Below are 15,326 nucleotides of genomic sequence, written 5' to 3'. Positions count from 1 at the left end.
ATGTTTGTTTGGTGTGTATGAATGTGTGCGGTATTGGGTGGAGGTGTTTTCTCTCTAGCTGTTTGTTCTTTGATGTGTGTCTGAAGCGACTGAGCCCATGTTGTCGGTTAGCTCAAGGTGACCCAGTGCTGCCATGCCTGCCTGCATCTACCCTGCTGCAAAACTGCTCACACATATGCACACAGACACGCATATGATTTCAACCGGCCTTGCTTAACTTATGATTCCTCATTTTTCACTTTTTTTCCTCCTCCTTCAGTTGAGTCCTTTGACCTGATCGACTAATGATGAAACAGTTTGGACTACACAGAAAAATCTCTCTTCCGCTTGTTCCATTTGACCGAATAATCCTGCATATATGTGTGTGTGTGTGTGTGTGTGTGTGTGCACACACACACTTTAATCTCCTGTCATTCTGTCACTTTCTCCTGGGACGTTGTATTGAATACTGACAAATCCAGCCATTTCTGGTTGACAGATCATTTGGCATTAAAACATATCACTATTTCTCACATTATTTTTAGTTTTACTAACAGCCTCTGACACTCGCATCAGTAATATGCTTATTTTAGAGGTTGTGTTACTGTATCTTTATACATGCACTGCTGTGTGTTTGAGTTAGAGAGAGAGAAAGAGAGGAGGGAGGGTGTAGAGGAGAGAGAAAGCACATGCCAGCATCTCACGATAGCTCTAGTAGTGTCACAGGAAACACGCTCATTTAGCCAGCTGTTCTTCCTTCTCTGGCACTTTACCGCAATTGATCTCTGGATGACAGCCATGTTAGTGCACCGATATCATGTCTGATTCCTTCTGGACCGTTCTCTCCAATTTCTCCCTGCCGGAGAGAAGCATGCTCCGCCGATCCAAAAGGTACAGCTATCCATTCTCATCTCTGTTTTCTTTTCTGTCTTTTCTTGAGAGTCAGGTAACTTGTTTTTTTTCAGTCATATGAGCTGTAATTGATGGCATGCTGCAGGCTGTCTTGAGGTTTTGCTTATGTTGGTGAGCTCTGTGATTTTTCTCTCTTTTTTTGCTGGATTTCGGTGGTCATGCTCATTTCAGACCCTCCTTCCTCTCAGTCAGTGTGCGTAAAGATAACGACCGCCCTTCAGCCAGGGGCGCAAATTATGACGTGGCCAGACATGCAAGAGAGCAACATGATGTTTGAGAGCGGACTGTTCTGCTCTGACCTACCATGCTGAAGTAAACTTGCTCGCAGATGTGGTCAAATGTGCAGTTGAGTTAGACAGATCATCTATAATTGCTTTCCATCCTTCCCTGCTTGTGTTCTTCCTGTCTTCCTGTAGCCTGGAGAGACAGATGAGGGGAGGGCACAGTGCTTGCATAGCAACAGAGCTGAGACTGTTGTAGAGTGATCTGTTTCACTCCACGTCTATCTCTGTAGTGTCATTCTCACAGTGATGTTAAATGTCTGAATCATTCCGTGGCTGTGACGTTGGTGCAGTGCGCAGTGAGCCTTGTGTGAATCATGCATGAAAGTATGATTAAGACTTTGAATTGCGTGTCTTGTAAAGGAAAGGTCCACTGATACTTTTCTAAATGATCCAATTTTTTTTTTATTGGAGAATAAAAAAATAAAAAAAAATCACATTTGCTTTCTGTATATGCTATTATACTTTATCGTACATACTTTTATTCAGAAAGGATACATTCATTTGTTCAGAAGTGACTGTAAAGACGTTACATTTGATTTCTATTTCAAATAAATATTAAGCAGCACAACTGTTTTCAACACTGAATAATAAGAAATGTTCTTTGAGCACCAAATCAGAATATTAAAAAAATATTTCTTAAGGATCATGAGTCACTGAAGACTGGAGTAATGTGATTACTTATCTTAAATTTACTTGATCTTAAATTTGCAATAATATTTCACAGTGGTACAGTTTTATTTTAGTTATGAAGTAAACGCAACATTGATGAACGTAAGAGACTTCTTTTAAAAACAGTAAAAGACTCCATACTTTTGAATGGTAGTGTATTGTGGCTGGGTATTGGTGATCATTTCCAGATTCTATATAATTCACAAGTTCCTAATTCAGTTTAAGTTCTGTCAACAGGCCTGTTTCAGTTGTCATTATAACGGTGTCTGGCATCTTGTGACGTACATTCATTCTCTCCATCCAGGTACCCTGACCCCTGTCCCTATGATAACCTGCTGCCCTTTCTGAGAAGATAACTCTATATTATTAATATAATGTATATGTGTTGAGAGGGTTTGTGGCTCCTGTGAATACATCGCTTGTAGCAGATTGAGCTGGACCTACATACACAGACACACAGACACACACACCAGTTAGGGTTGTCATCATAACAGCATTTCAGTATTCTGGTACCGATATCAATGAAATTTCATGATTCTTGATACCAATTTATATATTGCAACAAACAAATTTGCTGTTGATTTGCTTTTTTATTTCTATTTATTTCAAGTATTTCAGTAGTTAAAAATGTATGCGAATAATTATAAATAGAATTGTAATAATTGTAAACAAATAATTTAAAACATTTTAAATCATTATTGTTCTTATGTATGTTTATAGTATTTATTCATATCTTGCATTGTCTTTTATTTAATTTTTTTCAAATTTAATTTTAATTTTAATGATCCTACAGAGCAGTTTGGAAAATTGATAGATGAATTTTAAATTTAGTTTTAGTAATTTTGTTTGTTTTTGTAATTTTACTAGTTGCTTGTTTGTTTGTTTGTTTGTTTTGTTTATATTTCTAATTTGCTTTAATTTATTTAAATTTGAGTGAGATTAGCCTTTCATCTTAAATTTATTTGATTTCCATTACCAAAGTGACATTTCAATATATATTTACGGTTTTCATATAACATTTATTTATATATATATATAACAAATATATATATATATATATATATATATATATATATATATATATATATATATATATATATATATATATATATATATATATATATATATATATATATATATATATATATATATATATAGGACTGGCTATTTTTATTATTTATTTATTTTTTCAATTAAATGTATTTTTAATAGTTCTAATTTTAGTTAACAATAACAACACTGTTTTCAATGAACATATTTGTTATTTAAAATATATTTTATTTTGACATCACACTTTTGTCCTGTTTACAACCACTTTAGAAAAGAAAAACTGTTTACATAAATATTTCTGCTAAGACAAGCATTTGAGCTCTCACGCAAGTGTTCTTCACAGAGTACAAGTACGAAGTGTTTGATGTGTGTGTGTGTGTGTTTGTGAAGCCGTTATAACTCACCAGTCTCCTCTTCCTCTGTCCCCTTGGTGTTGCCGAACTAGCTGCAGTCTAACGCCTCACTTATCAACTTGCATCAACTCACATGACTCCACTATAGAATTTCCCAGCGGTATCATGTCTTGATGTGGTCTGTGTAACATGTTATAAAGTGTACAGTAAATGTAAAGAAATGTAAAGCTGAGCAGAATGGCTTAACAGCCTCTCAACAGTGGCTTTTTAAGCCCATGTGAAGCTGTTACATCCACTGCTGGGTATAATAATAACTAAAGACCATTTATCTCCCTATATGCTTTCTTCTTTTCTTTCCATCATTCTATCTCTTCATCTGTGGCCTCCATGTCTGCCTCTATCGTTCAGCCTCCCTTCAGCTTTCTCATTATAGTCACTCCCCATGACACTTCAGTCTGTGTGCGCATGCAAAAAGTCTTTTGAGTCTCTCATGAAACATTCAGCAGAACCAAGTTCATATCGTTCAGACTATTAAATTGTCCTCTTCCTTGATGATATGGAATGTGCGATTTGATTTCTCTCTTTTTCTCTTTCATCTTTTCTTGCGCTAAATATAGCCACGTAGCCTGTGGAAAGCCTTCTTAAGTACATCTAAGCAGGTCTCAGTCATTGATTCATTGTATTTCAGACAGTGGTTGATGGTTGTTTGCATTTTAATTACCCACATAGGAATGTCACAGGCAACATAATAACTATGCATTTGTTTATTTTCTCATTTTCCCCTTTTCAACCTGTCCACAGTGTTGAGTGGGGTGGAGTGCTAGGCTAGCAGGTGTTTGCTCATAATTGCAGTGTTCAGTATTAATTGGCTCCTTGCATCTGCTCATGGCAATTACACCATTCAGCTCATGGCATTTGGCAGTGTGAGTCCAAAAACCACTCTGTTTCCTCAGTCCATGAGGTGGATAATCATTTGATATGCTAAACAGCAGAACTGATATTTCCATAATATTTTAACTATCTTTTCTGTTTATGCATGTTTGTTTGTGCATTTCTAAGTGTATTACTTACCATCTGTTGAGGGATATCAATCTGTGTACATAGGTGTGTTTAGATTTTTATTAGGAGGCACATATGGCTATAAACATCTGTCATTTCACAGGGAATTTCAGTCACAATCATCAATGTTTTGAAGTGCAGATGTGAAGAAACTCTAGGTGCAATGCGACAAAGTGGCAAGCAATAAATACTATCTATTGTGTAAAATCCAAGTTTGTCCCCTATATCTGTCCAGCAAGACATTTTTTCAGCTTGATTTCTGTTCTACCTACAGTGAAATCCCATTGGTCCAGAATCACGCTTCCCATAACTTAAACCTCAGATAAGTTCTGATTGGCTGTGATCGTGTGGCGTCATGCGCTGTCTTCGCTTTCAGCAAGAATAGAAAAATTACTTGTCACTGGAAACCTGTCAGGTTGCATCTGGACATGGTGTTATTCTGCAGCTCAGTACACAAAGCAAAGTAAATGCAGTTCAGTTCAAATCATCCTGCCCAGCAGTGTGGAGAACTGCAATTTCCTTCTGTTATCTACTGAGACTCTGCTTCATTTCTCATGAATGAAGATCCGCCTTTACAGCATCTTATCTGGCTTATCTAAAATCAAGTTTAGATGGATAGAGTGGAAAAGCTCTGACAGTTTCTCACAAACACCTCACTATTGCATCTTTTATCGACAGGATTTGTACTCAAGGCTATGCAGTATGCCTGCAAGTGTGTTTATTCTCAAATGTAGGCTTTATGCTAGAGTATTTGTGCTGTTGTGTACAATCTAATCTAGGATAAGTGAGTGGATTATCTTTTGCTTGGTTCAAGTGGCCCACTTTCAGATAGCCGCATGTGCGTGTGAACTGATGTGAACTAAATGAAAATCTAAAACAAGCATATAGTCTCTGATTAGCAAGGTGCATCATTTGTAGTTTAAACACACATAACCTGTTGACTAAAGCTTAGAGACACCAGATTCATAAATATACTTCGTTCATGTTGTTAATTGTATCCAAACATAAACGCATTCTACCAAACATAATGTGCCATTCAAAACAGCCCACAACAAATCCAGAAATTAGTTTAAATGAAGCTTAATCAACTCAAACAAACTAAAATGAGCACAGATGAAAATGAAAACAAGCAAGTTTGCTTGTGAATAAAATTGACATTTTTTGGTGTTTAGAAGTCACTGGGAAGCAATTCTCTCTGCAATTAGTGTAATTAAGGGATTACTTTCTTTTCGCATGCGTGAACCCTGCACAGCTGCTCATGTTATTAGCATGTAAATTGTACTGGGGCTTTTTGCCGCCATGTTTTTCCGCTTTTTATTTTCTGATGATGGAATCATGTTTTAATGAGAGTGTACAGCTCTTTTCAGCAGCATACCTCCCGGAGTTTCACATCCAAGCTCAATTTATTCCAAAATGCACTTTCATTTTGTTCATTATTGCTAATTCATGTCAATATCCACCCACACACTCACCTAAACAATGTGAAATTTTCTGGATAACAGCTTCTTGGCCATTGTCAGGTTGTGTTCAGCTGCGTTAAGCTTTCATGACAGCACTGACAGGTTGTGGCTGTTTGTGTATAATAAATTCTTGAGAAAATATCTTTATTAAAAGTGTCTTTATGGAAAAATGTACCTGTAAGAAACTGCATATATATATATATATATATATATATATATATATATATATATATATATATATATATATATATATATATATACATATACACAAAAACTTATACATTTGCATAGATATGTTTTTTTTTCTCTGCCTGAGACTCTCATCTTGTCACCAGTGGGTGCTATCACTTATGTCTCTGGAAATCACCAGTTCTCATTGAAAATGTATGGCTTGAGGTCACAGCAGATCGTTGTCAGTGTAAGCACTCTTTTAGATAAGACTACTTTATAGAAGCCCTGTTTTATTGGGGCATGAAATGGTACAGGTCTTCTTTGTTAATATCAGCATAAATCCATTGAAGTCTCATTAATATTGCAGGTTGCTTGGCATTGGTTTGACACTAACAGACTGAATGAGAGCACACTGCCGTTAGAGGTTTTTTTTTGTAGAATAAATGGATGTGGTATAGCTTCTCCCATGAGTAGGAGATGTGAGAATTCTTGATCCTTACCGTTTTTAAGCATTTTGCGGTCAGCATGCACATGGCAGACAACATCACAGTGCTTTTCTGATGTCTCGTACACCTAACATTCTTCTCCAAAAAAAATCAAATCTTTAAGCCAGCACAACAATAAATCTTTTCTTATCAGCCACTTTAGAAGAAAGGCCTTTCTTTAAGAATTAATGTGCCAGCGTTAGCTCGTGAGTCATCGATTTTCTCCTGGTTTCTCGCTTTTCTTCTTCCTCCCACCCCTTGCTTTCCCTTTTTCTCCATGTCTCCCGCTGTGACTCTACTCACTTCTGAACCTCCATTACACACTGAGTGATGGCTGCCACTGTGAAAGTGGCGCTGGTCTCTGCTGTGATAGTTACTCTTTCTGCAACACTGTTTGGACCAAGAAGCATCCATGCAATTATCCAGAAAATTACTTTTAAAACACTTTTAATGTCATTGTCATGGTCGGAAAAGGCACAGAACAGGAATGACATACTGTAAAATGTGTGAAATGCTCACAGCCATGGCCAATTTCCTTCAGCGTGAGATGCAGATGTCAGTTTTTATACACACCATACCCATTACCGAAAAAGTTTTTGGACACTTATGTCATACTTGAAAATGTATTGTCTTTGAATATCAGTACATTTGTTTTTAAAGACTTATAGCACATTTAACAAAGGCCAGGTGGTAAGAGCTGTGCCCCCACTTGCTCTGCTTGGAGCAAGAGAGGGGAGTAGAACTCGTAAAAACAAAACTATATATAGTTAATTATATAAACCTCTCTTTTTTTGGAACTCCAAAAATGTATGAAAATGCTTAAGGATACTATATATAGTTTTGGTAACATGCTGTAATGTTTTAAATATTTCATTTAGGTTCGTTTCATCAGTTTTGCGTATGCTTTTTTATTTTATATTTTTTATTAAAATTATTATTGTTTGTGTTTGTTTGAACTTGCATTTTTATACCAGTTAGTAATAATGATTTAAGTTTCACAACCCTAACTACACAAAACAGTTCTTGCTTTGTTTTAAGTTGGATGTGACAGAATTTGGCATTCAGTAACTATTGACTAATTTTGACTATTCTGAGTTTATTCAGTGAAAGATTATTACTGTTGATTCAAATAAATTTTGGTGAGAACATTGTCTTATGTTTTGTCTTAGCATTATTTCAGGGAGCACAGGCTTTTTATGTCAGTTTATATGCAAGCTCAAAACTCTGGCGAAATATAACTTCTTTTGTCATGGCATAGACTGTAGATTCAGCAGTGGCGTGATGTAAAGGCCACAGCTTGCCTTTCTGATCGCTCTGCTGTGTGTGCGTGCATGTCAATATTTTGCTCACATTCAATAACCACTCATCCCTTACTTTTCACTACACTGCTTGCCGTCTTGCAGTTCTGAAAGTTCAGCCTGTCATCTCTCCTCTCTGCAATGAAGCGTGAGGCTGTATTGTCCTAGCTGGAGGTCTCAAGGTTCATTTGAGCTGAGTTCTGAGCTGTAGGTGGCCGTTTTTCTCCCTGTCAGCTTGAGCTGGAGGCTTTTAGCATTTACTCCAGAAAGAGAGCAGATATTACTGTGCACTTTCAGCCTCATAAAATGAGACAGGTTTGTGTGACCTGAATTAGACAGTGACCATATGACTCCACTGCCATTGAGAGGTGAAGCTCTTTCTACTTTGCTGTATGTAATCTTTCTGAATGGGCATGCTCTCAGATTCAGTATGTTACAATGTCTTGACTCGGGTTTTTACATTTGGTTCAATCTAAAGATCATCATCTTCAATAACAGCTTTGGCACCATAGTGCAATACATCTACTGTACTTAGTCAATATTATGCATAAATGCATTCTGCATTCTGAATTTGTTTTTGGTTCTTTTCTACAGTTGTCGGACCAGCAATAGGAAGAGCTTGATAGTGACATCCAGCACCTCTCCCACTCTGCCTCGCCCCCATTCACCTCTGCACGGACACCCAGGTAAAAGATATTGCCTACCTCTTCCAAACAATAGACAGAAACATTATGCTACTTTACAAGATACTTTGATTGCAAATTTCAGTGGAAATCACTTAAGATGAAGGTCAGAGTTGAGTAAATAATGATTAGAAATGCATTTTTAGTAGTTTAGTTTGTTTGTGCTAGTCTCCTGTTGTTAGCTTAGCAACATATGCTACTTCAAACTTGATTTTCAGCAGTGTCTCTTTCTGCATTTCCTCCATTTATTTGTTGGCAGAAGTGCTAAAAACAAACTGAGATATCTGGGTGTAGGTAACATTGTACAGATTGATCTATTACATATACTACTGATATTGTAACAATACAAAGCTTGTTGAAAATCGACAGAGTTGTCCTTTAAGTGTTGATGCCTATTTAGATTTTCAGTCACTTTCAAGGTGTCTTTTCTGTTAGGATGCTGTCTTAGTAGGTAGATGGCTATGTAGACTGTAGACATTTTACTAGAGTCTGGACTAGAGCCATACAAACTGCACACACTTCACAAGACACACACATGCTGTTTGTCTTGTCGCACAAACAAATGGAAAGCGATGTGGCAGCTGTTCACAAAATATTACATTAAATCTCCATAGCAACCATCAAATCTCAGTTTGCCATAGAGTAATTCTAATGTGGTGTAGGGATTTCTCATCTAATTCATGTGCATTATGAATGGATTGACAGTTGACATTTTCTAATACAATTTTTCTGTATGCCTCCTTAGGGATAGCAGATTTATACTTTCCATCTTGTCTGAAAAACGTCATTCTGAGTTTCAAAATCTTCTTATTAACCTTTCCCTGTAAAACACGGGAAATCAAATACATGTGTTAAGCCCGGTACACAACAAGCTGACGGTCAGCTGTCGGGCAGTTTTCTCAGTGTGTTCCGCGCCGTCGGCTGAAGTTGGCTTGTTTCGGTCGATTCGACATGTTGAGTCGGAGCTCGTCGGTTATTCGGGCCATCTGATCATTCTGATTGGCTGTTCAGCTGTCGATCCAGTGCGCGAGAAAAAAACCCTACTTGGCCATCGTTTGTCGAGCGTCGGCTTGGTGTGTCAGGGCAACTTTGGACAAAGACCCCGCCGACGTCGGCCAACCCTGCAGTCTGCTTTCGTCGCCACTAGTTCGTCGGCGTCGGCTTGGTGTGTACCGGGCTTTATACATACACACAGACCAGACTAGTGTTTATATAAGGAAAAGATCATTTTAAGTCATCATAGAGATGAGATGAGTGATTTGTAGTTGTGTATGTGTGGTGAGTGCATTGTCAATGAGAGTAAGCAACCATTTAATTTTACAGAAGCACAAATGACAGTTGCTCTAATGGGGACATATTTGCTGTATTGTCCTCTGCATGTGCATTAAAATAACATTGAATGATCATTAAGTAGCCAATAGCCTATGTGGATAACAACCCCACAGTTAAAGGATCATTATTTAGATTGCAAGTCCAAAGAACTGCTGTGAAAATAAATAGGTTGAAGAGCATTCCTAAGAAGAGTAGGCCTAAATTACGAAATGTTTCATAAGGAAAGAATCTATGGGTGGCTAAAAGTAGCCATTAGTCAAGAAAAACGATGTCAAAACACATCAGGGTTTTGCCAAAAACTATAATATTGACCCATTTGTGATGTGGGAAAGATATTTTGTGGTCAAATGAACCAATATATAGCTTTTTAACTGAAATTCAATGCGATTTACTTGAAATCTAATATCTAACACTGGCCACAAAACACTATATCTACAGTGAAATATGATGATGGTAGTTTCATGCTTTGGGCACTAGCCATTTTATTAAAACAGAAGGAAGAATGGATGGTGCAAAATACAGGGAATGCTGCAGTAGAACCTCTCAGTCCACTAATAAACTTGAGCTTGGAGTATTTCAACATGGCAGTGACTGCAAACAGCAAACCAGATATTATGAAGTAATTTGCTTAAGTTCAGTGTGCTAACATTAGTTAATGAATTGGATATTATGTTGTTGTTAACTAACAATGAACAATACAACAATGAATTTATTAGTGTGAGTTTATAAATATATTCCTGATAATTCACATTAACATTTAGCTTAGAATAATAAATGCTTTAAAATGGTTCATTGTTAGGTAATGATAGCTAATGCATTAACTACTGTTAGCAAAATTATCCTTTTTGGAAAATGTTACAACTTAAAACTTTACTTAAAAATAGGCTATTAAAGAAAATGACTATTTTCAGTATTTTGTTTGGAATGTTGTATATGTAAAATTTATTTTAATGTTTTATATTTTATAATTCAAGCTTTTATGATTATAGATATGTTTAAAATATTTTATAATTATAAAACTAATGACAATAAAAGTTTCATTGTGTAAAAAAGAGTAATACTGTACAATAAAACAGAGATTTGTCATTCAGAAAAACAAGAAAAATGCTTAATACTTTGCAAAGCACTATGTAACACTTCAGTTGTCACAGTAATGCTTTAATAAAGCTGAAGCTGGTGATAAAAGATGATTTAATAAAAGTGCTGCTTCTCCAGTGGGTGTATCCCTTGTGTCACTTCCACATTGTGGAAAATCTGAGCAGGAAAGAGAAATGAAGAGATCAGCTGTCAAACCAGCAGGCAATACTCTCTTTCTCTCTCTCTCTCTCTCTCTCTCTCTCTCTCTCTCTCTCTCTCTGTGTGTGTCTAGAGAGAGAGAGATTAAGGAGATGACTAGATGTGTGTTTAAAACTGATCTCAGGTGATGAGCACACAAAGCACACACATCATGTTCACACTGTTCAGCAGGGCTTTATAAATGATAAATAATGTGCTGCAGTCCTGATCATTGACGTCTGCTTGTCAAGTCCATCTATTCACTGAATTACTGGATTAAACCACCAGAACAAACAGTACATGTAGTTTGAAGAGAGACACCAAGAGCGTAGGTTAGCACACTCTAACACTGTAGAATTAAGATTCAGGGTTTTTATAATGACTTTGTACTTTGCAGTGCCCAGTCCTGATATAACCCACATGAGATTTGTTGGTCCATACTGCATCAAGCAGGTTTTGGAAGGCATCGCTTGAAGTTGTGAGGTTGCAATATATAAATGAACAAATCTAAAATGGAACATTAACCCAAATGCGGCTTCATTTTAAGCACTTCAAAGCCATTAGCAGCATTCTAATGCGACTGCCAACAAAAGCAGTGGAGGCTAAATTATTTCAAACTCAACTGAGCACAGTCAACAGGGGGTTTGCACTGCGCTCATTACAGTCTGTTTCAGGAAGCTGTTTGCCAGGTTATGACACCAGCAGCACAAGAATTAGATACTGCAGTGCTTTGTGAGGTGTCATTACACTTGAGACAAGAAAAGAACTCACTACTGATGTGATGCTGCTGTTTCAGTAAGCATATTAGATTAATCTGTGTAAATAATAATAATAATTAATCACTGTGTGGGGGAAACATCTGATTTGTTATGATAGCCGGATAACCGGATAATCTATATATGTGTTAGCAGCACTGTTTTTTATATCCTGCTACCTGGTTAAAAGTAAAGCCTGATGTCATGGTTTTTATTATTTAAAATTATTATTATGTTTTTTAATTAATACATTTTGTATTATTATTTAATATGATATGGTTATTATTTCATATAATTTTTAGATTATTATTATTATTATTATTATAAATTCAAAGAACAGTGGACTTTCACTTTTGTAAATTTACCATTCATATTTTAACACTTTTTTTTTTTTCTGAAAGCAAATGTGACACAACATTTGATGTATATAGTAATTGTATTTTTTGGACCTTTCTGTATATTACTTAATATTGTGCAATATATACATTGCTATTATGAGTGAAGGAAGGATAAATGAATCATGTAGTAGTTATAAAGAATGGTGAGTTACAACGACTAAACATTGCATGAATTCCTCTGTGTTCTTATTGAAGTCACATTTTAAAAATATAAAATCAGTATGCAGTTTATTTCCACATAGGAAAGTTGAAAATGTCACAATTTGTGTGATATTTCACACTAATCATCCAAAAACCTCATTCGTACCACATTCAGCTGTGGTGTGAACGTAGCATGTGTAATTCAACAGGGTGCTGATTGGTTTTCTTCTCTCGGCTGTGTATCGTATGAGAGGGTGTCTGCATCTCTTCAGCGAATCCTTCATCCACTACAGTCTTCGTGAAGAAAAATAAGCAGGTGCTTCACTGTGTAGCACACCATTGTGCCGTCTCCTACACTCTCCGTGACGGGAATCTCCTTTTAAATGAATGCATCTCCATGACAGATTCACACTGCTCCGTGTCCCAGTCCAGCTGTGCGCAGCTGTTCCTGCAGTCACTTCCTGACAAAGAGTTATGCTTTCATTAATATTTAAGATTTGGCATAGGCCGCTTGATGAATGCATTAATGCATAATTAATGCATGGGGGATTGTGACCCGCGCCATACTACACAGTCCAGATAGGAGCGCCCCGTTGCTCGGATTGACTGGATTGATTGATGATACCTGCATCTGTGCTCCTTAATTCACACATGACTAGCAATAGTGGTTTTTAGATCAAATTTTATTCTTTTTTTATCTAGTAACATTAGTCATAGCAGTCATGTACGTTTTAATCTATAAGCTATACTCTTTATGCATTTCATATTAAATTATGATGTAAAGATGTACCACACAGTGATCAAGCCCAGGATATGAAATCTTCTTGCCATTTTAAATACCAGTGGAATAGAGATAAAGAGTCTGTTCTTGGCAAAATCCCTTGAATATGAATTTGAGCTTGAGTTAATCAAAAAAGGATTCTTTGCTCATGGTCTGTAAATCATTAAATAACATTCATTATGCAATATCACTCCACTTGAGGCATTTTTAATGGAGAGGCCTGTTGTCTAAAGCACTTAAACATTGTAAGTGCTTCTCTCTAAGCACTAATCTATTCTCAGAGAGCTGTGCAGGAGAATAAAAAAAGACCGTGATTAAAGTGTGTTTTATCCCTGTACCTCTGGTCTCAATGCGGCCTACATAAGAAGCCCACTCTTCTAAAGGGTTTTGTTATCTCAAAAGGGCTTTGATGAATAAAATAAATGGGAAAGATGAGCAGGATAGAAGAGGTAAGACCCTTAGGGCAATTGCGTTTATTTATGACGGGCATAATGTGTCTCCTGGTGGGCTGAAGTATGAAGTCTGTGCTTATTTCGACAGTTATTTGTACCAGCCTGGCCTGATAATGGGTAGTTGAACTTGATTGTTGTGAATAATTCACTAAATGGCACATTTTTGGTCTCTTTCAGGAAGCAGCCCATTGGACAGCCCACGTAATTTCTCTCCAAACACTGTGGCCCACTTCTCTTTTGTGCCAGCTCGCAGGTGAGTGACATCACAGGTCGATCTCTCACACTTTATCAGAATCTTATAGCTCAAAACATTTAATCGTAAAATACTCCACATTCTAGGAATGAGCTTTAAAATGTTTCCAAATTAAAGTTTGAGTAAGTAATATCTCTTCTCTCCTCTTGCAAATATTGTTGTCATAGTTTGCTTCTCATCTGCTGGTTATTAAGCACCCCACTTTCAATTAATTTGTAATATCCCATAATCCTTCACTGTGGCTCTGAATAATGACACGAAGAATTTTAATGAGTGAATCTGAATTGGTAATTGAGCAGCAAAAGATGATAATGCTTTAACAACTGGGAGAGAACACACAGAGCTGATGACCCCAGGCTTAATTAAAAGGATTCTTTTGAATGTCAGCCATAGAGCAAGACCATTGAGTCATTCAGTCCAAAATGCTCATGGACCAACAGTGCCACCTAATGGACACAGTACAGCACTCTGATAATGGAAGTGGTTTTTAGAAATAAGAATCCAGTTCGGGTGTATATAAATTCTGCGTTCAACGTGAGCAAGAGCTGAAACTTCTAGTTTGTGAAGGTCATAGTGAGAGATACATTAGATCAGTGCATATACATACACACACACACACACACACACATAGATGCCCTCGCAGCATCACTTTTTAATGCTTTACTCTCTTCCATACAGCCATGGACACAGGGCTGACAGGTAATAATCGCCCGCTACCTTTACAACATAATTTCATGTGTGTGCTTCCAGCATGGCTGTTTATACCAACCATCATGTTTCCATTTCATTAGAGCTGACAGTCAGATCTGTTTAAAAACATCTGAGACAACTTAATTCATGTATCGGAATGATAAATTATTAATCATCCCACCTCCTTCAGCTGGCTGGATACAAACAGCTTGACTGTGTGCTTAGAACTGATACTTAATCTTCAAAAATATTCCACAGACTTCTGTGCTTTGCATAAATCATTTTATTTTTCACCAAAATAAATAGTTTATACAAAGTAAATACTTTTTACTTATAAGTAAAAATATGGCAACATTTTGGATGCAGGTTTTCTTGTGGAATATTTTTTTCATCAGAACGATTTATGATTATGTACACTACCAATCAAAAGTCTGGTTTTGGTGCATTTTTAAATGTTTTTGAAAGAACTAACTTATGCTCACAAAGACTGCATTTATTTAATCAAAAATATAGCACAAGAAGTAATATTTTGAAATTTATTGTAATTGTAACATTATAGACTTTAAAATGACTGTTTACTATTTCAGTATATTTCAAAATATAATCCAGTGTCACACAATCCTTCAGAATTCATTCAGATATGCTGATTTACTGGTCACTAAACATTTGTTATTATTATCAGTGTTGTGAAAAGTTGTGCTGCTTAGTAGTTTTGTGGAAACAGATCATTTTTTAATTCTTTGATGGTTCAAAAATTCCAAAATAACAGCATTTATTTGATATAGAAAACTTTTGTTACATTACAAATGTCTTTACATTCACTTTTTATCAATTTGATGCACCTTT

At 36.4% G+C, this 15,326-nt stretch overlaps 1 protein-coding gene across 1 annotated transcript in view; it reads left to right on the top strand.

Annotated features, from left to right (window-relative positions):
* The window catches only part of LOC306845392 (microtubule-associated serine/threonine-protein kinase 2-like), a gene marked incomplete at its 5' end in the record, with an annotated part of 129,825 nt that overhangs the window by 89,628 nt on the left and 24,871 nt on the right, over positions 1-15,326 (top strand). Inside the window, 3 exons of the mRNA XM_079378168.1 lie at positions 8,315-8,406; positions 13,715-13,790; positions 14,469-14,489. Of these exons, the coding sequence (XP_079234294.1) occupies positions 8,315-8,406; positions 13,715-13,790; positions 14,469-14,489 (189 nt within the window). The remainder of the gene's footprint in view (positions 1-8,314; positions 8,407-13,714; positions 13,791-14,468; positions 14,490-15,326) is intronic.

This window comes from Barbus barbus (assembly GCF_936440315.1).
Source record: "Barbus barbus genome assembly, chromosome: 25".
NCBI lineage: Eukaryota > Metazoa > Chordata > Actinopteri > Cypriniformes > Cyprinidae > Barbus > Barbus barbus.
This window is presented reverse-complemented; position numbering and strand designations above follow the sequence as displayed.